The 23331-nt window shown below is 41.2% G+C and overlaps 1 protein-coding gene across 2 annotated transcripts in view; it reads left to right on the forward strand.

The window, feature by feature from the left end:
- The window catches only part of WSCD1 (WSC domain containing 1), a 328308-nt gene that overhangs the window by 286008 nt on the left and 18969 nt on the right, over positions 1-23331 (forward strand). For both annotated transcript variants that reach the window (XM_073667817.1, XM_073667816.1), the window contains one exon: positions 11461-11638. In XM_073667817.1, the coding sequence (XP_073523918.1) occupies positions 11461-11638 (178 nt within the window). The remainder of the gene's footprint in view (positions 1-11460; positions 11639-23331) is intronic.

Here is a 23331-nt window from a genome sequence, read left to right on the forward strand (position 1 = left end):
CCCTGCATGAGTCATCATTAGAACTACAAGTCTACATCACAAGTTCCCATACAGGTCCAACATAGACCACCAAATCTGACGTACCGTATATACTCAAGTATAAGACAACCCGAATATAAGCCAAGGCACCTAATTTTACCACAAAAAACTGTTAAAACTTATTGACTCGAGTATAAGCCTAGGGTGGAAAATGCAGCCGCTGCTGGTAAATTTCCCCATCCTTATAAGCATTGCCCACTCATCCGCAATCCTGGTATGCATGGCTCCCTCATCCGCAATCCTGGTATGCATGGCCCCCTCATCCCCATCCTGGTATGCACGGCCCCCTCATCCCCAATCCTGGTTTGTTTGGACCCCTCATCCCCAAACCTCGTATGCATGGCCCCCTCATCCCCATCCTGGTATGCACGGCCCCCTCATCCCCAATCCTGGTTTGTGTGGACCCCTCACCCCCAATCCTGGTATGCATAGCCCCTTCATCCCCAATCCTGGTATGCATTTGCCCATCTTCTCCATCCTGCTATGCATGGCCCATTTATCCCCAATCCTGGTATGCATGGCCCCTTTATCCCCAATCCTGGTATGCACGGCCCCCTCTTCCCCAATCCTGGAATGCATAGCCCCCTCATCTGCATCCTGGTATGCATGGCCCCCTCATCCCCAATCCTGGTTTGCGTGCACCCCTCACCCCCAATCCTGGTATGCATGGCCCCCTCATCCCCAATCCTGGTATGCATGGCCCCCTCATCCCCGTCCTGGTATGCACGGCCCCCTCTTCCCCAATCCTGGTATGCATAGCCCCCCATAACTGCACACATAAAAAAATAAACAAATCTACTCTCTTTCCTTCCCTCTGCTCCAGCTCTGCGTCCTTAATAGCGCACACTGTCAGTTGCAGCCGCCGGCTTCCTGCTGCTGCTCAGCGATCCTGTCTGCCCCCTACTAAAGAGAATGAATATTCACTCCTCTCCACGCCCATGGGAATGGAGAGAAGTGAATACTCACATGCTCTATTAGCGGGCACAGAGAATCGCTGAGCCGCTGCAGGAGCCGACGGCTGCAATTGACATTGTGTGCTATTAAGGAGAATGAATATTCACCCCTCTCCACTCCTATGGGCATGGAGAAGAGTGAATATTCATTATCTTTAGTAGTGGGCACATGTAATCGCTGCAGCAGCCAGCTACCGCTACTGCTTGTGCCCCGCTCTTCCGCCCCTGCTCTCCCCCACCACATCATCTACAGCCGGAATATAAGTGGGACCCTCACTCGAGTATAAGCTGAGGGGGGCTTTTTCAGCATAAAAATGTGCTGAAGAAGTCGGCTTATACACGAGTATGTACGGTAGTCCACAAATGGAAACCTGTAAACAACAAACACATAAACACACAGAAATTTAAAAAAAGTTCCCACGCTGTTCTGCCATAGTGCAAGTGAATCCAGCGTCCAAGTCTAGAGAGCACAGTGACCAAGAAAATCTGAAGAGCAGTGATGTTACTGACGTCACTGTTCTTCAGATGTTCCTGTTCACTCTGCGCTCTGGACTACGTCAGATTCCCAGGACTACGTCGGACCTGTATGGGAACTTTTTTTTTAATGAGTGAACGAAGGAGAACGTGGGAGTGTGTTTATTTCAATAAAGTATTTTTGTGTGTTTTAGTAATGGTAATAAGACACCTCTCCATTACTAACACCAGAGCTTGATGTCAGCTGTGTTTTTTGACAATTCACAGCTGACATCAACCCCAAATCCAAATACCTCGAATGCCACTGCACCAAGGCAATCAGGAAGAGCCAAGGCTAAAGCGCCATAATTGGCACGTCTAATGTATTTGCCACTTCTAGGGTGGCTGCAGGCTTGCATTTTTAGTCTGGAAAGGGCCCAATAACCATGTACCTTCCCAACCTGATAATATCAGCTCTCAGCTGCCTGATTTACCTTTGCTGGTTACAAAAAATGGAATCCCATGTCGTTTTTTTCATTTATATAATCATAAAATGCTGTCCAATAAGCTCCATAGGGTGCAATTTTATACTATGTCAGAGGGTTGTGCAATTATATGTCTATATGTATGTCAGTCTGTCTTTCTATGGCAGTACGTCTATATGTCTGTCTATCTATATGCACAGTATCTAATATATATCTATTATCTCTATAGCATTCATTGCTGTCCAAAAACACTTGCAATACCACATGCAAAAACGCATCTAAAACATACCACAAACACGCGTATTGTGTGCTGCGTTTTTCCTGCCAAGAAATGACAAGAGATGTAGAAATGGTGCAGAAATATCTGCATCCAAATACTCAACATGTGGACATAGCCTTACAGAGGAAATGTGAACTGTGACGAAAGAGATGTTGCCCAGAGATTTGCTATTCCTCTTTAATTATAAAAATGGAACATTGTGAAGGATATACATTTGATCGACCTCATGCATAAAGGTTTTAGACAGGGGTGCCTTACTCTTTTTAAGATAGACCAGCAAATCTTGAAAGTCTAATTGAAATCTCAAGGTTGTCACCAGAGATGTAAGAATTATCCAGTTTATCCTCGGCGGATCAGCTTGATTCATGTGTCAGTGGGATTTCCGTGGTGCGCATTTGATCACAGCACTCTAGAACATGAAAGCCAGATTACCTGGTGCAGATGCCTCTGAATAATGATAAACTTAGTAGAAGCTGGGTAAACAGTCATGCTGGTTTAAAGATGTCCTCCCCAGGACAATTGCCAATCTTATTGGAAAAAAAGAAAATTATAAAGATTCTCAGTACACCGTTCATTCCAGGATTTCAGGTATTTGCTATGAGTTCATATGATTATTGTTAAGTATAAAAATATACTACAAGCTGCTGGATAGTATTCTCTTTTTAATTATGCTTCTGTATGCATATCACAGATATCATGATCCAGTAAGACAAAGACCAAAAGGATAAAAGTAGTAATTTTTATGGTGGATTTTGGCCCCAATTTTATAACACAGGCATTATGTATGGCACGCCATTATGTATGGCAGCATTTATTTTCCGCTGGAGAGGTGCTTCCCTGCACCTAGTCTTATACTTACCCGCCACCACCTCCACATTCAGCTACAAGATCGTTGGGTACAGCCATGACCAGCTGCTTGGAAAGCATCGCCAAACCGCGATGTCCTAGGGTATCACAAGAAAGAAGACAGACATCAAGTCAGCAGGGACAAGGAGCAGCATGGCAGATGTGACAACCTACATGGTGAGCTGCAACATGTGCTACATGTTCACAGATCGACCAGAAGCTGAAACCAACTTCACCTGCCAGAAGTGTAGACTACTGGCTCTTTTAGAAGAAAAGGTGCGGGGACTAGAAGAAAGAATTGTGACATTAAAACTCATCAAGGAAAATGAAGACTTCCTGGACAGAACAGAAGCGTCACTACTGGTCACGGAAAGTCAAGTAAGCATCAGAGAACCTCCAGAGGCAGACAAGTGGAGGCAAGTGACCAAAAGAAGCAAGAAGACCATGGAGACACCACCAACCACACAACTGAGAAACAGATTCCAAGGACTTGTGGAGGACAAAGATGGCACACCTAAGGATGAGGAACTACCAGCAAGCAAAAAAGAAAAGAGCACCCAGAAACACCCAGAAGCGACAAGAAAAAGGACAGCCAAGAAGGGAAGAAGAGTGGTGGTGGTGGGAGACTCACTACTGAGAGGAACAGAAGCAGCTATCTGCAGACCGGACATAACCGCAAGAGAAGTATGCTGCCTCCCAGGGGCGAAGATCAAGGATGTTACCGATAGGATACCGAAGCTCATGAGTTCCAAGGATGTCCACCCATTTCTTCTGATACATGTTGGCACCAATGACACGGCAAAGAAGGACCTACCGACAATCTGCAAGGACTTTGAAGCATTGGGGAAGAAAGTAAAAGAACTGGATGCGCAGGTAGTTTTTTCTTCTATCCTTCCAGTAGACGGGCATGGCGCCAGGAGATGGAACAGGATCCTTGATGTGAACAACAGGCTGAGACGATGGTGCAGACAACAAGGATTTGGATTCCTGGACCACGGTGTGAATTACCTCTATGACGGACTCCTTGCCAGAGACGGACTACACCTCAACAAACCCAGGAAACACACATTCGCCAGGAGACTCGCAACACTCATCAGGAGGGCGTTAAACTAGAAGAAGAGGGGATGGGAAGAAAAACGCCGGACACGAACATGCAACCAGAGAACATACTAATGAAAGATATGAAGTGCGACAAAGAAGGTCCAAGACAAGATGCTTGGAAGGGAGGTAAGAAAATTTCTAATACAATCCACAGGGAGATGATTGGAACAAAACAAAATCGTGTAAACTGCATGCTAGCAAATGCCAGGAGCCTGACAAACAAGATGGATGAACTGGAAGCAGAAATATCTACAGGTAACTATGACATAGTGGGAATAACCGAGACATGGTTAGATGAAAGCTATGACTGGGCAGTTAACTTACAGGGTTACAGTCTGTTTAGAAGGGATCGAAGAATTCGGAAAGGGGGTGGAATCTGTCTATATGTAAAGACGTGTCTAAAGCCTACAATACGGGAGGATGTATGGGAGGGAAATGAGAAGGTCGAGTCCTTATGGGTGGAGATACATGGGGCAAAAAACAATAATAAAATTATCATAGGAGTCTGTTATAAACCACCAAATATAGCAGAAGCCACGGAAAGTCTATTAATGAGACAAATAGATGAAGTAGCAAAAAATAACGAGGTGATTATTATGGGGGACTTCAACTACCCCGATATAGACTGGGAAACCGAAAGCTGTAGATCTCAGAAAGGAAACAGGTTTCTGTCAATTATCAAAGACAATTATTTGTCACAACTTGTGCAGGAACCAACTAGAGGGACGGCCCTTTTAGACTTAATATTAACTAACAGGCCAGACAGAATAACTGAGGTGCAGGACGGGGGGCACCTGGGAAATAGTGACCACAACATTATACAATTCCACATGTGCTTCAGTAGGGTGCCCAGCAAGGGAGTCACAAAAACACTGAACTTCAGGGGGGCAAAGTTTGATCAGCTAAGAGATGCCCTTAACCTTATAGACTGGGATAGTATCTTCAGTAATAGGAGCACGGATAGAAAATGGGAAATTTTCAAAACAGTCTTACATAGTCACTGTAGAAGGTACATACCTTATGGGAATAAAAGGGCTAGGAATCGGAGGAAGCCAATGTGGCTAAATAAGGAAGTCAAGAGGGCAATGAAAAACAAAAAAAGGGCTTTCGGTAAACTTAAACAAGAAGGCAGCGAGGAAGCGCTAATATCTTATAGGGAAAAAAACAAAATCTGTAAGAAACAAATAAGAATAGCAAAAGAGGAGACAGAGAGACTAATTGCCAAGGAAAGTAAAACGAATCCCAAACTGTTCTTTAACTATATAAACAGTAAAAGGATTAAAACTGATGGCGTTGGCCCATTGAAAAATAACCTGGGTAAAATCATAGAGGGCGATGAGGGTAAAGCAAACCTACTCAATAGCTTCTTCTCCACTGTTTTCACAAAAGAAAACAATTTATCGGAGGAAATGCAGAGTGATAAAGTAAACCCTCCGCTAAATATCACCCACCTAACCCAGGAGGAAGTTCAGAAATGCCTAAATAATATCAAAATAGACAAGTCACCAGGCCCAGATGACATACACCCCCGGGTACTAAAAGAATTAAGTAATGTGATAGACAGGCCGCTGTATCTTATATTCAAGCACTCTTTATGGACAGGGACTGTCCCACTAGACTGGCGCCAAGCAAATGTGGTACCAATATTCAAAAAGGGGTCTAAAAGTGACCCTGGGAACTATAGACCAGTCAGCTTAACATCTGTTGTGGGTAAATTGTTTGAAGGATTTCTTAGAGATGCTATTGTAGAATATCTTAATGATAATAACTGTCTAACTCAATATCAACATGGATTCATGAGGAATCGCTCCTGCCAAACAAACCTGATCGCCTTCTACGAGGAGGTGAGCTCACAGCTGGACCGGGGAGAGTCAGTGGATGTTGTATACCTTGACTTCTCCAAAGCGTTTGATACTGTGCCACACAAAAGGTTGGTATATAAAATGAGAATGCTTGGTCTGGGGGATAATGTGTGCAAGTGGGTAAATAGCTGGCTGAGTGATAGAAAGCAGAGGGTGGTTATCAATGGAGTAAGCTCAGGGTGTGTCAGGGTTACTAGCGGGGTGCCTCAAGGGTCTGTCTTGGGCCCTATATTATTTAATATATTTATTAATGATCTAGTGGAAGGGTTGCATAGTAAAATAGCAATATTTGCAGATGATACTAAACTTTGTAAAGTAGTTAATACAGATGAGGATAGGGCACAGCTACAGGAGGATTTAGATAAATTGGGGAGTTGGGCCAAAAAATGGCAAATGGGGTTCAATGCCGATAAATGTAAGGTCATGCACATGGGAAAGAAAAACAGCAGTCACCCATACATATTAAATGGGAAACCGTTGGGGAAATCTGACATGGAGAAGGACTTGGGCGTCTTGGTTAATAACCAATTAAATTGGAGTGCCCAGTGTCAGGCAGCAGCTGCGAAGGCAAATAGAGTCATGGCATGCATCAGAAGAGGAATAGGGGCATATGATGAGAACATTGTTCTTCCTCTGTATAAAGCGCTGGTAAGGCCGCACTTAGAATATTGTGCACAGTTCTGGGCTCCGGTGCTCAGGAAAGACATATTGGAGCTAGAGACGGTACAAAGGAGGGCGACTAAGGTAATAAAGGGAATGGAGGGACTAGAATACCCAGAGAGGTTGGCAAAATTAGGCCTATTTACATTGGAAAAGAGAAGGCTTAGGGGAGACCTCATAAACATGTATAAATACATCAGGGGGCAGTACAGAGATCTCTCCCATGACCTGTTTATACCAAGGATGGTGACAAAGACGAGGGGGCACACTATGCGTCTGGAGGAAAGGAGGTTCCTGCACCAGCATAGAAGGGGATTCTTTACGGTCAGAGCCGTGAGACTCTGGAACTCTCTGGGAGAGGAAGTGGTGATGTCCAACTCACTTAATGAGTTCAAGAGAGGCCTGGACGCCTTTCTTGAGAACAATAAAATTACATCTTATGCTTAGTTAATTAATCCAGGGATTTAATCTGACTGCCAGATTGGTGTCGGGAAGTGAATTTTTCCTCAATGATGTAAATTGGCCTATACCGCATGGTATAGGAATAGCGGAATAGCTGCAGTGCACAAGAAATAGGCTGAACTGGATGGACGCTTGTCTTTTTTCGGCCTTATAAACTAAGTAACTATGTAATTCTACTGCTGCCATTTCCGTCAGTCTCCAGCAGTTTGTGACATGCCAGATCGCTCCAGTGTTTGCTGGCTCTCATAGACTTACATAGCGTTAACTGACTGCCTATACACCTTCCATAGCTGTCTTCCATCCACTGAGAAAAAATGTATTGGACATTAAAATTTAATGTACCTAACTCTTCTTCTGTTGGAAGAGAGTCTGGAGGCCCTAAAGCACATAAAATAGTAATCCAGTCCCATTGAGTTGTGTGTATTTGATGTACTTTTTTCTTATGTGTACAGCGCCCTTAAGAGTAGTGTAATCAAGCCTTTTCTTTTGCTAAAAATAATTTTATATTTTTTCATTGGAGACAGTTCAATTATTTTGAACAAACGCCTTAGCCTGCTTACAACAACCAGTATGGATACAGGCATGTGGTGACCCCTTTTCTCAAGGGAGGCCGGAACAAACTAATGCTCATATCCCCCTTTCTCTTCTATTAGGAATGAATATACTGTATATATATAGAAGATTCACTATTCCAAGTCTTTACAGCAGCAGGAGACTAGCCCATTTAATATTTTTCTCGTACCTTTTAAATACAAGCATAATATAACAGAAACAATTTCATGTAATCCAAGCCCCAAGTATCACCTTTCTCCCTAGATTCAAAATCCTCTTGTAATTATTGGTGTAACAGAATAATTTACAAAGTGTCCTGACTCATTCTGGTTGAGAAAGGGTTAGGATAGACTCTTACAGCTATTATACATGAACAGCATTTCTTCTCACTTTCAATATTTCCCCAGAAACCCTAAGTACAAGCATAGTCTCTGTCTCGGCCAACAAAGGCATCATGGATCAAAAATGTTATTAAGATCATTTTTCAAAATGACTGGAAGGCAGGACAGTGGTCACGGACCTTCTGTTGTGTATTCCGCGTTGCATTTATACCTTGTTAAAATCAAATTAAGCAATGTTTTCTTTCTGTCTGCACTGCACTGGCTGGAAGTCTCTAATGCCTACTTCAAGGGAGAGAAGTTATCAATGTGAAACTAGGTGATTTGAAAGATTGTTATGTTTCTCTTGTGGGATTTTTAGTAATTGAGCTTGCAGTCTTTTTATCTATTGTACTTTTATTGGACAATTAGGAGCAGAAATTACAGACACTTAATGAATATATAGTGCTTGCCATTACAGTTCTGAAACTGCTTTTCCGTAGTGATGTGTTTGACAGATAATGATTGTGTTGAAGAGCACCAAGATATTTGTCAGACACTTTTTATTGTTGGATTCTGCTGATTCTCTTCTACAGTTTTTTTCATTATTCAGTCTAATATAGAATTCCGTACATGTAAAACTGTAAATTGAGGCGGACTAAAATTTCAATTAAAACGCGTTTCCTCTGTTATAGATTGTACACATGTGGCTCTATAGATAGTACATGCTATTAAAAATTAGGTCTTTATGGACTTGTTCTTAGAGACCAGAGTTGTGGACACATGTCCCACTAACAGATATCAGATTGATTGCTTTCAGTGGAAGGAACAAAATAATAATCTTGTAGTTAGGATACCTTTTAATGGCTTCATCAAGCTTTGAATAGCAAAGTATCTGAAGAAACACAAATATATACACAAAACCAGCATAGACATAATAAATGGACATTTAAAAAACAAACAAACTGAGCTCAGAGAGTGAATCCTTAATTAGATTAGATAAGTGGTCTGAAAGTTTTATTGTTCCAATATCCATGTAAGTTCAGCGACTTGATGCCGTGACTGTCTCTGGAGCCGATTAATCTGATTTTGTAGTAAGTCATAAATCATTGTGTCAGATTTAGTCCTGTGTGAATGATATCAAAGGCTGCCATAAATTTTTATTCCCGACCCTTCGGTGTTTTTGTGATTTGAAGTTGCCTTTTAATGTGACAACTTTCATATTGTTTAAGTTGTGTCCTGGATCACAGAAATGTTTGGCCACGGTTAGATGGGTTCTTTTCGTCTGTAATCATGTGTCTCCCAGTTTCTGTCCTGTTTTCCAACATAGAGACCCCCAGTAGGACATACAGTGCACAGAATTAAGTACATCGCATTGGAAGAAGAACATGTGAATGTCCCAGGAATCTTATAGTTCTGCTGTACATTGTGGACAGATCCGCAATGCACATAGAACAAATAAGTCATGGGAGCTTATTGACAACCAGTCCCCGCAGTTAGGCAGTAGGGCAGTAGGGAGCCAGCTTTCAACCGGCATGATATCAGCAATGATAGCCCATTGACAGAGCAGAGAGGAAGAGAAGAAGCTGCCCTGTCAACAAAACCATCACCTGAAGCAGGAGAATCGACAGCTGGAGTGGTTTGTGACTGCTCTGAGCTGGCAGAGATTGTCTCTGGGCAGAACAAACAAGTAGTTAGCAACTACCTACCGGTAAGTTAACTGTTAAGCGCTTTAACTGTTATTGCAGATTGGTACTTTTGCCTGCTGGGCACAAGAACTGACAATGTATCTGCTATCCTTTAGGGTACATTCACACATTCATGTGAAATGTCCAGTGCGGTCCAATATTTTATCAGACAGCACTCAGAAGCATAGAGTATTACAGATCCTTTCACACATCCATGAATATGATGGATCTGAGAATTACATCAGTGAAACTCAGAGAATGTCCTATTCTGATCCAATGTTGAGAATTAGAATAATATGTGCTCAAGGGATCTGTATGCACTCTGATAAAAATGTGGGCATCACACAGACTTTCAGTTATGTGAATCCACTCTTGGGCTCAAAATGTATTTGAGTTTAAGCTGCTACAATATTCAAAGACCTATTTTAAGGTCCTTAGAGCTCATTTTCTAACTAAAGAAGTCTTACTTTACCTATTGTTGGCTAATGGCTTTAACACTTAGACACAGATGTGCCCTTTTTTACCTTTGCTCTTTATTAAACATTTCCTTAGATGAATGGTGTGTGAAAACCAGATTTTTCAAGGGTTTAGCTAGCATGTTGCAGTATTGTATTGATTTTTTTTTGTTGGAAATTGAGGTCAAAAACTCAAGAAAAGGTCACCTACAAGACATCATTTTTCAACTTTTTAGGTATTTGAGAAAAGTCATATTTTTTTATTACAAGCTAGATCCTAGATTGCTGCCTAGCATGGGTATTATGAGAGGTTATTTCATAGTCTAATACTCTCTGAGCTAAAGCAGCACAGATATCTTTGCTATGAGTGTATATGATTAAATTATAATTGAACTTCAAATCCTCAAAAGTCCACAGTGATAAATGGCTAACATATACCATACCTGGCAGATAATTATAAAGCATTTTTTTAGGTCAACCCAAAGCACACATTTGGGGCCACCCATTCACTGTGCCGTTCAACTTATGCAATAACTAAGATTAGAAATCTCAGCATAATAACAACCATAGGAATTGGAATTGCTCATTTCTTTGCATCAATTACTTATGTTGAAAAAATTGGCATAGAATGATAAATGTCTTCATAAGTTCAGGTGAAAATAAGTCCATAAGGATACATAGGGAATATTTTCTTCTTGTCAGGTTCCATCTGTAGGGTAAATGAAGTGAAATATCTAATTTCATTCATGTCGGAAGCAGGTCTGAACTTGCTTAGATTTTAGTCTCCAAAGAATCATTTACACTCCTCTACTTTCTAACTGTGAAGTTTAAGGAAGAGAAGGTCACAAGATTAAAAGAGGATGCCGTGGAGAGATAGAGGAGGAAATTTCTGCATATTAATGTGCAGCAAACAATACTTTGCCTATTAACAACTCTGTGTGAGAGTATGAAAAATGTACAAGTTACTGAGATCCATCATCTCACTCGGCAGGATCTCTCACCAATTCTTTGTGCAGATTTGTATAGTCTTACAAAGATATTCTCAATATCCTGCTTCTTCGCAGTCCATCATTTGTCGTACTTCTCACTGGTGTCATAAATAAATAATATATGTATGCAAACTACTCATTTTATCCTCTGATGTGATTTAATATAAACATTATATAGTACATTAATATCAATTCCAGTAACTTCACTCCTTCCATACCTCCTATAATGTAACTCTTCCTGACTTCCTGTTAAATAGTTTTAATTTTAAGGTGATATTTTCTTGTCTAACCATGTATGATTGTTCTGTCTCCCCATAGGAATACCCATTAGCAATTATCCAATGGCCGGAATGCTTCTGTGGTTACCCTACAGTTCAGTTTAACCTTTATGAACGCCTGGATGCCTCTTTTTGTTCTGGGTCCTTGAATGACAGTAGTGGATCAGACGTCGCAAGGGATGACAATTACTATTCAGTCTACCAAACTCCCATGCAAGGTAAGGATGCAAAATTTTAGGTCCTTCATTTTTCCAGAAAAGCGCTGATTATTGTAGCAGAAACAAACACTGGAATAATATAAGATGACTTATTTTATGAAATGGGCATTGGTGTGCTTAGACTTTAAAATGTTTAGAAATTCGGACCAAAAGGTTAATGCAAACATTAAGTTAATCATAAAACTTCAACTTTGCCATAAAATCTAGTAATAAAAATGACACGGCTGAAGGATAGTAATTGAACATTTTGATTTATTTTCACTAGTCTCTTGTAACTAAATGTAGTATCTCCTCCTGACCTTGCTTAGGAACATGTGATGTTCCAATGGCCTCATTATGAATAAAAATGTGTTCAGTGACAGTCGGGATAGGCGTCAGTTTTCAGAGTTACAATAAAAAAGCCTCTTATAATAACCTTTTATCAGGTTAGATTATAATGTTTTATCGTAAAAAAAACTTTTGTTTAAAAAAAGTAAAGCTAAAAGAGACATACAGTGGAGAAAATAAGTATTTGATACACTGACGATTTTGCATATTTTCCCACCAACAAAGAATGGAGAGGTCTGTAATTTTTATTGTAGGTACACTTCAACTGTGAGAGACAGAATCATCACAATGATCCAGAAAAAAATCCCGAAAATCACAATGTATGATTTTACATAATTAATTTGCATTTTATTGCATGAAATAAGTATTTGATACAATAGAAAAACAGAACTTAATATTTAGTACAGAAATCTTTGTTTGCTATTACAGCGGTCAGACATTTCCTGTAGTTCTTGACCAAGTTTGCACACACTGCAGCAGGGATTTTGGCCCACTCCTCCATACAGAACTTCTCCAGACCTTTCAGGTTTCAGGGCTGTCACTGGGCAATATTGAGTTTCAGTTCCCTCCAAAGATTTTCTATTGGGTTCAGGTCTGGAGACTGGCTAGGCCACTACAGGACCTTGAAATTCTTCTTACGGAGCCACTGCTTAGTTGACCTGGCTGTGTGTTTCGGGTCACTGCCATGCTGGAAAACCTAGCCATGACCTATCTTCAGTGCTCTTACTGAAAGAGATTGTTGGCCAAAATTTTGCAATACATGATCCCATCCATCCTCCCTTCAATATGGTGCAGCCGTCCGGTTACCTTTGCAGACAAGCACCCCCAAAGTATGATGTTTCTCCCACCATGCTTCACGGTTCAGACAGTTTTCTTGAGCTTGTACTCATCCTTCTTCCTCCAAACATGGCAAGTGGAGTTGATACCAAAAGTTCTATTTTGGTCTTATCTCACCACATGACCTTCTCCCATGCCTCCTCTGAATCATTCAGAGAGTCATTGGTGAACTTAAAATGGGCTTGGACCTGTGCTGGCTTGAGCAGAGGGACCTTCCGTGCCCTAGTGTGTTACTAATGGTAATGTTTAAGACGGTGGTCACAGCTCTCTTTGTCATTGACCAGGTCCTTCCATTTAGTTCTGGGCTGATTCTTGACCTTTCTCAGAATCATCCTTACCCCCCCGAGGCGAGATCTTGCATGGAGCCCCAGACCAAAGAAGATTGACTGTTATCTTGTGTTTCTCCCATTTTCTAATAATTGTGCCAAAAGTTGTTGCCTTCTCACCAAGCTGCTTGCCTATTATCCTGTACCCCATCCCAGCCTTGTGCAGATCTACAATTTTCTCCCTGGTGTCCTTAAACAACTCTTTGGACTTGGCCATGGTGGAGAGGTTGGAATGTGAGTTCAAACAGGTGCAAATAATACAAGTAATAAGTGAAGAGTAGGAGGACTTCTTAAAGAAAAACTAACAGGTTTTGTGAGTGCCAGAATTCTTGCTGGTTGGTAGGTGATCAAATACTTATTTCAAGCAATAAAATGCAGTTTAAATATTTAAAAATCATGCAATGTAAAGTTCTGTTTTTTATTTTTATATGCTGTCTCTCACAGTTGAAGTGTAACTATGATAAAAAATTACAGACCTCTCCATTCTTTGTAAGTGGGAAAACTGGGCAGTGTATCAATTACTTATTTTCCCCAATGTATGTCCATAATCCCATTCTCATAGAATGTCCACCTAGTGGCCAGCATTTTGCATTGAATTTTTTTGAGGAAAGACACCAATATTTTGAAAAAAAAGTTATTTGGAGATTACATATTTAGCACGTTATCATATGAGATCAAGTTGTTACTTGGTTTTGAAATAGACCAATGAAAATTATTGGGGTTCTGCAAGAAAGTAGTAAAATGGCCCTGATCATATAGTTCAAATAGCAGCCCATTTTAGTGATGTTTCAGGATGGATTGCCGTGTGTAGAAACACAGCTCCCAAGTGTTTTAATTAATAGAGGAGTTGAATTGTAATCACACATACCAATGAGCTTCCGGAGAAGTGTGTGACAGATTAACCCCTTTACCCCCGAGGGTGGTTTGCACGTTAATGATCGGGCCAATTTTTACAATTCTGACCAAAGTCACTTTATGAGGTAATTACTCTGGAACGCTTCAACAGATTCCCCTGATTCTGAAACTGTTTTTTCGTGACATATTGTACTTCATGATTGTGGTAAAATTTCTTCGATATCACTTGCATTTATTTGTGAAAAAACTGAAAATTTTGCGAAAATTTTGAAAATGTTGCATTTTTCAAAATTTTAATTTTTATGCCCTTAAATCATAGAGATATGTCACACAAAATAGTTAATAAATAACATTTCCCACATGTCTACTTTACATCAGCACAATTTTGGAACCAACATTTTTTGTTAGGAAGTTATAAAGCTTAAAAGTTGACCAGCCATTTCTAATTTTTCCAACAAAATTTACAAAACCATTTTTTTTTAGGGACCACATCACATTTGATGTCACTTTGAGGCGCCTTTATGACAGAAAACACCCAAAAGTGACACCATTCTAAAAACTGCACCCCAAGGTCCTCAAAATAACATTCAAGAAGTTTATTAACCCTTCAGGTGCTTCACAGGAATCTTTGGGATGTGGAAGAAAAAAATTAACATTTAACTTTTTTCACAAAAATGTAACAGGAAAAAATGGACGGCAAAATTTGTTGTGCAATTCCTCCTGAGCACGCAGATACACCATATGTGGGGGAAAACCACTGTTTGGGCGCACGGTTTGGAAGGGAAGGAGAACCATTTGACTCTTTGAATGTAAAATTTGCTTGAATAATTAGCGGACGCCATGTTGCATTTGGGGAGCCCCTGATGTGTCTAAACAGTGGAAACTCCCCACAAGTGACACCATTTTGGAAACTAGACCCCTCAGGGAACTTACCTAGATGTGTGGTGAGCACCTTGAACCCCGAGGTGCTTCACAGAAGTTTATAACATTGAGCCGTAAAAATACAATTTTCACATTTTTCCAACAAAAATGTTTCAAGCCTCCAATTTTGCATTTTCATAAGGGTAACAGGAGAAATTGCACCATGCAATTTGTTGTGCAATTGTTCCTGAGTAAGCCGATACCCCATATGTAGGGGAAAACCACTGATTGGGTTCACCGCAGGGTTCAGAAGGGAAGGAATGCCATTTGACTTTTTAAATGTAAAATTTGCTTGAATAATTAGCGGATGCTATGTTGCATTTCGGAAGCCCCTGATGTGCCTAAGCAGTAGATACACCCCACAAGTGACACCATTTTGGAAACTAGACCCCTCAGGGAACTTATCTAGATGTGTGGTGAGCACTTTGAAGCCCCTGGTGCTTCACAGAAGTTTATAACATGGAGTCGTAAAAATAAAATTTTCACATTTTTTTTTTAAAAAAATGTATTTCAGCCTCCAATTTTGCATTTTCATAACGGTAACAGGAGAAATTGCACCATGCATTTTGTTGTGGAATTTCTCCTGAGTAAGCCTGTACCCCATATGTGGGGGAAAACCACTGTTTGGGCGCACGGCAGGGTTCGGAAGGGAATGAGCGCCATTTGACTTTTTGAATGTTAAATTTGCTTGAATAATTAGCGAACGCCATGTTGCGTTTGTGGAGCAAGCCCCTGATGTGCCTAAACAGTGGAAACACCTTACAAGTGACACCATTTTGGAAACTAGACCCCTCAAGGATTATATCAAGGGGTATAATGAACATTTTGAACCCAGAAGTACGACACAGAATTTGATAACATTAGGTCATCATATTGAATAAGTTGTCATTAGTCTTGAGCGCAAGTGCTCGCTACTTGAGTTTGCATCGGGTACTCGGTTATGCTTCATGTATCACAGATGCTCGAGTCCCCGCCCCGCATGTTTCATGGTTATTACACACCCAAAAAAAACATGCGGGGATTGCTCGTGCATGGCAGGCAATCCCCGCAAGGTTTTTTAGGCTGTATAACATCTGCAAAACATATGGGGCAGAGACTCGAGCATGTCACTCGAGCACCTGCGATACTAGGTGCATACCCGAACACATAATGCAAACTCAAGTAGCGAGCACTTGCTCTCAACACTAGTTGCCATATCGTCGTCATTTTTCTTTCTTTACTTTTGAAAAAATACCAACCCTAATACAACCCCAACCCAACCCTAACCCTACCCTAACGCTAGCACAACCATAACCCTAGCACAACCCTAACCCTAGCCCAACCCTAACCCTAGCACAACCATAACCCTAGCTCAACCCTAACCCTAGCCCAACCCTAACCCTAGCCCAACCCTAACCCTAGACCAACTCTATCCCTAGCCCAACCCTAACCCTAGCCCAACCCTATCCCTAGCCCAACACTAACCATAGCCCAACCCTAACCCTAGCCTACCCTTACCCAACCCTAACTCTAGCCCAACCCTAACCCTAGCCCAAACCTAGCCTACCCCTAGCCCAACCAGAACCTTAACCCTAGCTCAACCCTATCCCTAGCTCAACCCTAACCCTAGAGTTTATTTTTTATGCCATTCCTTTTGCAGTATAAGTGATTAGATGACTTTATTCTTTGGTTCGGTGCGATTACAGCAATACCAGATTCATATCTTTTTCTATGATTGACAGCTGTCACATACTAAAACACGCTTTTTGTTTGCAAAGACTAGTTTTTGCATTGCCATATTTTGAGAGCAATAATTTTTCCACATTTCGGCCGATAGAGTCATGTGATGGCTTGTTCTTTGCAGGACAAGTTGACGTTTTTATTGGTACTATTTTCCAGCATGTGAAATTTTTTGATTGCTTTCTATTCTGATTTTTGGGAGGCAGAATAGACAAAAACCAACAATTCCAGAATTGTTTTCTATTTTTTATTTTATGCCTTTCCGTGTGTGGTAAAATTGATAAGGCAGCTTTATTCTTCGGATCAGTACGTTTACAGTGGTACCACATTTATATTTTTTTTATGTTTTAGCGCTTTTACACAATAAAAACTATTTTATAGAAAAAATATTTTTTTTGTATCGCTTTATTCTGAGAGCTATAACTTTTTATTTTTTGGCTGATGGAGCTGTGTGGCAGCTTGTTTTTTTTTGCATGACAAGATGACGTTTTGAATGGTACCATTTTTATTTGCATTCGTCTTTTTGATCGCGTTTTATTGCATTTTTTGTTTGACGGTATAATGATAAAGCATTGTTTTTTGGTTCAAATTTTTTTTTTTACCGTGTTCACTAAAGGGGTTAACTAGTGGGAGAGTTTTATAGGTCAGGTCGTTCTGGACGCGGCGATACCACATATGTGTACTTTTATTTTTTTGTTTGTTTTCTTTTCATAATAATACTTATTTATGGGTACAGTATATTTTTATGGAGTATTTTCCCTGTGCTATTGTGACGCTCTCAGCCCTCCCTGGGAGATGGGGTTACTCGGAGCCAGGTCGGTGTAAGGGGTATCTCCTCTGCTCCCCTCCACGCCTTCTTAGGTAAGGACCTTGACCGGGTAGAGACAGTGGTTAACTCTGACCCACTCCTCGTCTCAAGGCCAGAGAACGAGGACCGTGTATCTTTAGTCGCGTGCAGACTCTAGCAGAGGACCACAATCACTGAAGAAGATCACAATCAAAGGACCGTGAACCTACGATGGCCGTAGATTAAATATGAAAGAATAAGTGTTTCCTAAAAGTGTGTCCTCCACCCTCACCCACTACATTGTTCCCCCTATCTTTGGTTCCCCCCATCTCCTCTATCCCGGGCCGGGGCAGCACCCTGGTGCATTTAGGCCCCCTATAAGACAGGAATGGTGTAGTGTTGAATGGTGAAGTGGTGTCCCGAGAGATGCTCCTTACCTGGAAGAGGAGATACCACACCTCTACTGAGGTGCTGTAACCCTGTGGCGACTGAGCTCTCAGGGGCGCCACATTATACAGCCTGTCAGCACTGCACAGGCAAAAGTTACTTTGATTGGCACTGCATGATCAAAGTAACTTCTTGCTGTCTAGTGACCAAGATGTTGTCATGACGACATCTGGGTCACCATGACAGCCACCGGGACCCGGCTCAGACATCGCTGGACGCCAGAGAGAAGGATAAGTATCGGCGCTTACCTCACCTTGCTTCTGGAATGCTGCAATCGACTTCGATCGCAGCATTTCGGGGGTTAATGTGTAGGGAGTGGTGCGGGATCGCTCCTTGCACATAGTACCGGGTGTCAGCTGTGACAGTCAGCTGACACCCAGCACCGATCGCCCCGCATCGCTTGTGTGTGGGTTTGATCACAATATGCAGTAGTAGTAAGTCCCTGGCCCAATAGGCACAGGGACATACTATTACCACATACATCAGAAATAGGTTAAATAAATCTTCTTGCTTGACTGAGCACAACTAAGGTTTTTCCTCCAGCATCAGTTCACTTTGCACTGTCAGCCACGGTGAAGATTTATTTCTTCTCCTGTCACATCCCTTTTCCCGCAGCTCACTGTTATGTGTTCTTACAATACAGCTCCTCTGTCAGTTGAGACAAAGATCTCAAGAGCTGTGTTACTTCAGACTGCAGCCCATCCTGACATGTGATTAAGGCTATGTGCCCACAATGCAGAAATGAAGCAGAAAAAACGCATGCAGATTGTGCATGCGTTTTTACTGCAGAATACATGCGGAATACATGCGGATCCACATGCGGATCCACATGAGTTAACGCATGTGTTTCCGCATGCGGACTGACAAGCTCTTTCCAGGCAATAGCATCACTTGGAAAGTGCTTGACAACTAGGTCACACTGTATAAATCCATGCAAACGGCATGGATTTATATAGTGTGACCGGAAAAATAAAAAAATAAAGCTATACTTACCTCCGATGCCCCGCCGCGTGTGCTTTCGCGCTCGTCCTGGCTTCTTCCTGGTTGCCGGGCTCTCGCGAGACGGCCTGCGGTCACATGACCGCGACGTCATCTCAGGTCCTGGAAGATAAGCGCTGCCGGCCGGACCGCGAGAAGGTAAATATAAACTTTATTTATTATTTTATTCTTTTTTTTACAGGTACAATGGTACCCAGGTCTGGATGAGAGTCTCCTCTCCTCCAGAACTGGGTACCATCCGCACATTGAAACGCATATAATCCACGTGTACAAATGTACAGACACGGATTATATGCGTCTCAATGCAAGTCAATGGCGGCCATTCCGCTGCGCTTCTGCAAAATTAATGAACATGCTGCGGATTTATGAGCGCTGCAGAAACGCTGCGGAAAAATCTGCAGCATGTGCATTGACATTGCGGAATGCCATTGGGGACCATGGGGTGCGGATTACCAAGCGTTTTTGATGTGTTTCCGCTGCGGAAATTCCGCAGCGGAAACGCATGAAAAACGCATCGTGGGCACGCAGCCTAAGACGGGCTGTTGTTTGAATTATGTGACAAGGAAAAACACAGCAAAAGGACACAAGAAGTTAAAAAAAAACATAGCAGAAAAAAGGCAGCCATATTTACCAACACAGGTTACAATACTAATGCACTGCACGATGCAGCTCGATGCAGCAGCCCCTCCCGTGATAAAGGTGGAGGCAGGAAAGGTGCAAAATACTGATGAAACACCCACTCACACACCTACCATTCAAAGAGGGGGTAGTTGCATAATATAAGAAATGCACATGGATAAGGCTTGTATAGGGCACCAGTCACACAGATGTACAGTAGTACACACTTTCTGGCTTACAATGACGGGGGCCATTTTATTACAATCTTGGAGAATCTCTTTAATGTTCATTGCTCTAACTGATTTTACTTACCAATTTTGTACATTTCGCCACTGGGGAAAAACAGTATGCCTCAGTATGCAATGTCAAAGTGTTTCTTATTTCACTGCAAATCAGAGCTAAGCTGTCCACTAAAATTGAATTTTAAGCAATTTGTTAATATACAAGTATTAGTGAAATGCCATTTAATGAATCTGTCCATGAGCAAAGCTCTTATAGTTGTGTAATAAACAGCTGTTGACAGCTATTGTTGATGATGGACTGGCAACCACTGACATTTTTTTTATTACAGGCAGCTACAATAGTCATATAGCTCAATTTAGTGACACAAGACATGTTTTCTGACAGCAATGCTAGGAGACTTATTAGAAATTTACTGGCAGTGAATTTTGGGTGCAACAGCTTAATTAATATGATTGTAGATCAGCTCCAATGTATAATGCATTATACAGTTAGAGTTGAAACATCTTCAGGCTCTGTTCCAATAATATGCCCACAGTGTAGCATAGTCCAATCTCTTCTAAGATACTCACCCTACAATATTATAGTGTATTGAGGTTTATAGGAGGCAAGATATGGCTTGGCAACAGACTAAAAGAAAAATATATATATTATAAACTACAAAATATAATTTAGACATCCTAATGTACTAATAGTGTACTACATAGTGTACTAATGTAGTGTACAACTTAGTGCCTAATGTACATTAATGTACATTAATCTTTATATTGTTGGAGGAGATTACAAATATGGTGGATCACTAAAGCTTAAAGCAATGTTTCCCAAATGGGGTGCCGTTAAACCCCCCCCAGCGACTCCTCAACACATTAATTAAAGTTGATGGTAGGAATGCAGTGCAAGGCACTAGGCTCGAAGCCGCTCGGGACTACATGCAGCGCTACTGATTTGTTCCATTGCCTCAATATCTTTAAAGGGAACCTGTCTCCATGAAAATGCAGTCCAATCTGCAGGCACCATGTTATAGAGCAGAAGGAGTTGAGCACATTTACATATAGTTTTGTGAGAAAAGGTTCAGTATAACCTCTATATTAATAATTTAAACCTCTGCTCTTCCTGAGATTTTCGGTCCAGTGGGCGGTTTTGTCACTGACTGACAGCTATGGAAATAGCTGTCAGTCACTGTACCCAGGGCGTAGAATGTGTTTTCAAATACTTAGAAGTCAATTTGTATATTTAAAGGGGTTGTTCAGTCTTTAGCTACAAGTCTACAGTCACTCGATGTGACTGCAGACTTTTGAATCCTTACCTAGAACACACTGCACACTGTGAGGATTCTCCTGTATCGGCACTGGGAGGCAATATGTGCACTCCTGTCCACATTCCTACTAGATGGGTGCAGCCTCACTCAATGCAAGAGTATTGAAAAAAACAGTCAAGTCGGAATGTTGCCGAGAGTATCCATATTGCATACTTGCGCTCACATTACCACCGGCATCGGAGAACCCACACAGCACGCAGTGTGCGCAATGTGAGGAGTCACAAGTCTGCAGTCACATAGAGTGACTGCAGACTTGTAACTTAACCCTAGAATGCATGACCATAAAAATCTACACTTTCACATACCTGGGGCCTTTTAGGCCTGTGTGCAAATAATAAATAAATGACCAACTGGAAATGACTAACAACTATATACCTGAGGAATACCTAGAGTTTCAAAATTCTAACTAAAGAAATCTTGCAGAAAATAGAAAACAATTAACAGGGCGGGCCTGCGAGGCCCCAGGTATGCGTTCTAGGGTTAAGACCAGACAACCCCTCAATCATTCAAAAGGCACAATGTATATATTTTATATATATTAAGGGGGCACAGTGTATATTTTGATACATGGTAAAGGGGCACAGTGAAATTTTTCTTTATATTCATGGGACACGGTATATTTTTTCTTAATATTGAAGGGGCAAAGTATCTATTTTTTCCATTCAGGAGGCCGAGTAATTAGTTTTTAATATTCAGGTGGCACAGTGTATGTTTTTATATTGAAAGGGCACGGTGTATATTGTAATATATTCAAGGAGTATATTTTTTCTCTATTCATAATTGGTAGGGCTTCCTGAACATAGTTTTGTTTTATTGCCAGTGGTGTTCGAAGGCTGAATAAAAAATTGTGGTTTAGGTGGTGGTAACGCATAGAGCTGTGTTGGCCAATGAAAGGCATCTGCTCTTGAAACAATACTGCACCATTAGATTATGAGGGTTTAGCCTAGAAGCAGTAGATAGAGGGTGTTTTCCATGCCAGCAGGATCGTAGAATAGTTTGATCATGCAAATCATTATGGTTACCCCTATTAAGCTTGCTCCGCTGCACTTGAAGAACAGCTTTGCTTTTGTCCATTACATCAAAAGTATTGATTTGTCAAATAATGGCTAGCTGACATATTATCACCTTCATGTTTCCAGCTGATGAAATACTCATACAGTGACACAAGAGTCCTTCCCCGTGAAGCTCCAGTATTAAATAATTCATGCATCCTTAGGCATAGCTGCTTGTTCTCTGAATTATCATATGAGTTCTGCTGAGCCTGAGCTGGATTTCTGGTCCTTCTGGGAAAAGAACGAATTTGCTAATAAACAATCGGAATGGGTCACAGGGCCTCTAGTTATTCTAACACGTTGAAACATAAAAATGTGCTTCATGTTTTCAAATGATGTGTTGATGACCCTAATGAAGCAGTCCATTCTCTGAATATAATTCTCTCCATAGACTATAAAATACTAAAAAAAATATGCAGTACGGGTGGTACACGTAAAATAAATGTGTGCTTGTAATTCCACCTCAGCCCGAACGCTTGCTTCAAGCTTAGGACTAACTAGATTGAAGTCATAATTGAAAGTGAATATTTGATTTGTTGATGAAAAAAATAGTACATTTGCCCCAAAATATCAGTGAACAAATATTAAAGTCTGAAAAGACAATGAAAATGGTGATGTGCTTCAATCAATAGCACGACACTTCATTATGCAGTTAAAGGGTTACTGACTGTATCCAACTGCTACTATAGCTATATAACCAGCAATTCCTTTACTCCAACAAGGTGTTTAATGTGCCATACTAACACATCAATCATTCAAGAAGGAACTTTTTTTCCTGCAGTGTTGCATATGCTAATGAGACAGGAGGAGTCCAGTTTGATGTCTCTTCACCAGACTAGTCCTGCCTTGGATCTTCTAATCACACTTGCTTAGGCGATATTGACATTGACTTTTATGGTTGCACAATTATGCAAACTGTCAATCACAGTCAGGAATACTTGATTAGAAAATCCGAGGCAGCCCTAGTCAAGGGGAAGAGATGCTCCACCAGACTAGTCCTGTCTCCTTATCTTATGCAACATTACAGGGTAAACCCCTTCATCGCCGGGCCATTTTCCGTTTTTGCATTTTCGTTTTTTGCTTCCCTTCTTCCCAGATTGGGCCATGTGAGGGATTATTTTTTGTGGGACAAGTTGTACTTTTGATCAAAACCATTGGTTTTACCATATGGATGGATGGTGGATGACCATGGAACAATGAGGTGGAATAAGATTCTACAGGTGAACAACTGGCTATGTCAGTGGTGC

The sequence above is a fragment of the Phyllobates terribilis genome, unplaced genomic scaffold (genome assembly GCF_046119375.1).
Source record: "Phyllobates terribilis strain yellow unplaced genomic scaffold, ASM4611937v1 Scaffold_2__4_contigs__length_985480577, whole genome shotgun sequence".
NCBI classification, from domain to species: domain Eukaryota; kingdom Metazoa; phylum Chordata; class Amphibia; order Anura; family Dendrobatidae; genus Phyllobates; species Phyllobates terribilis.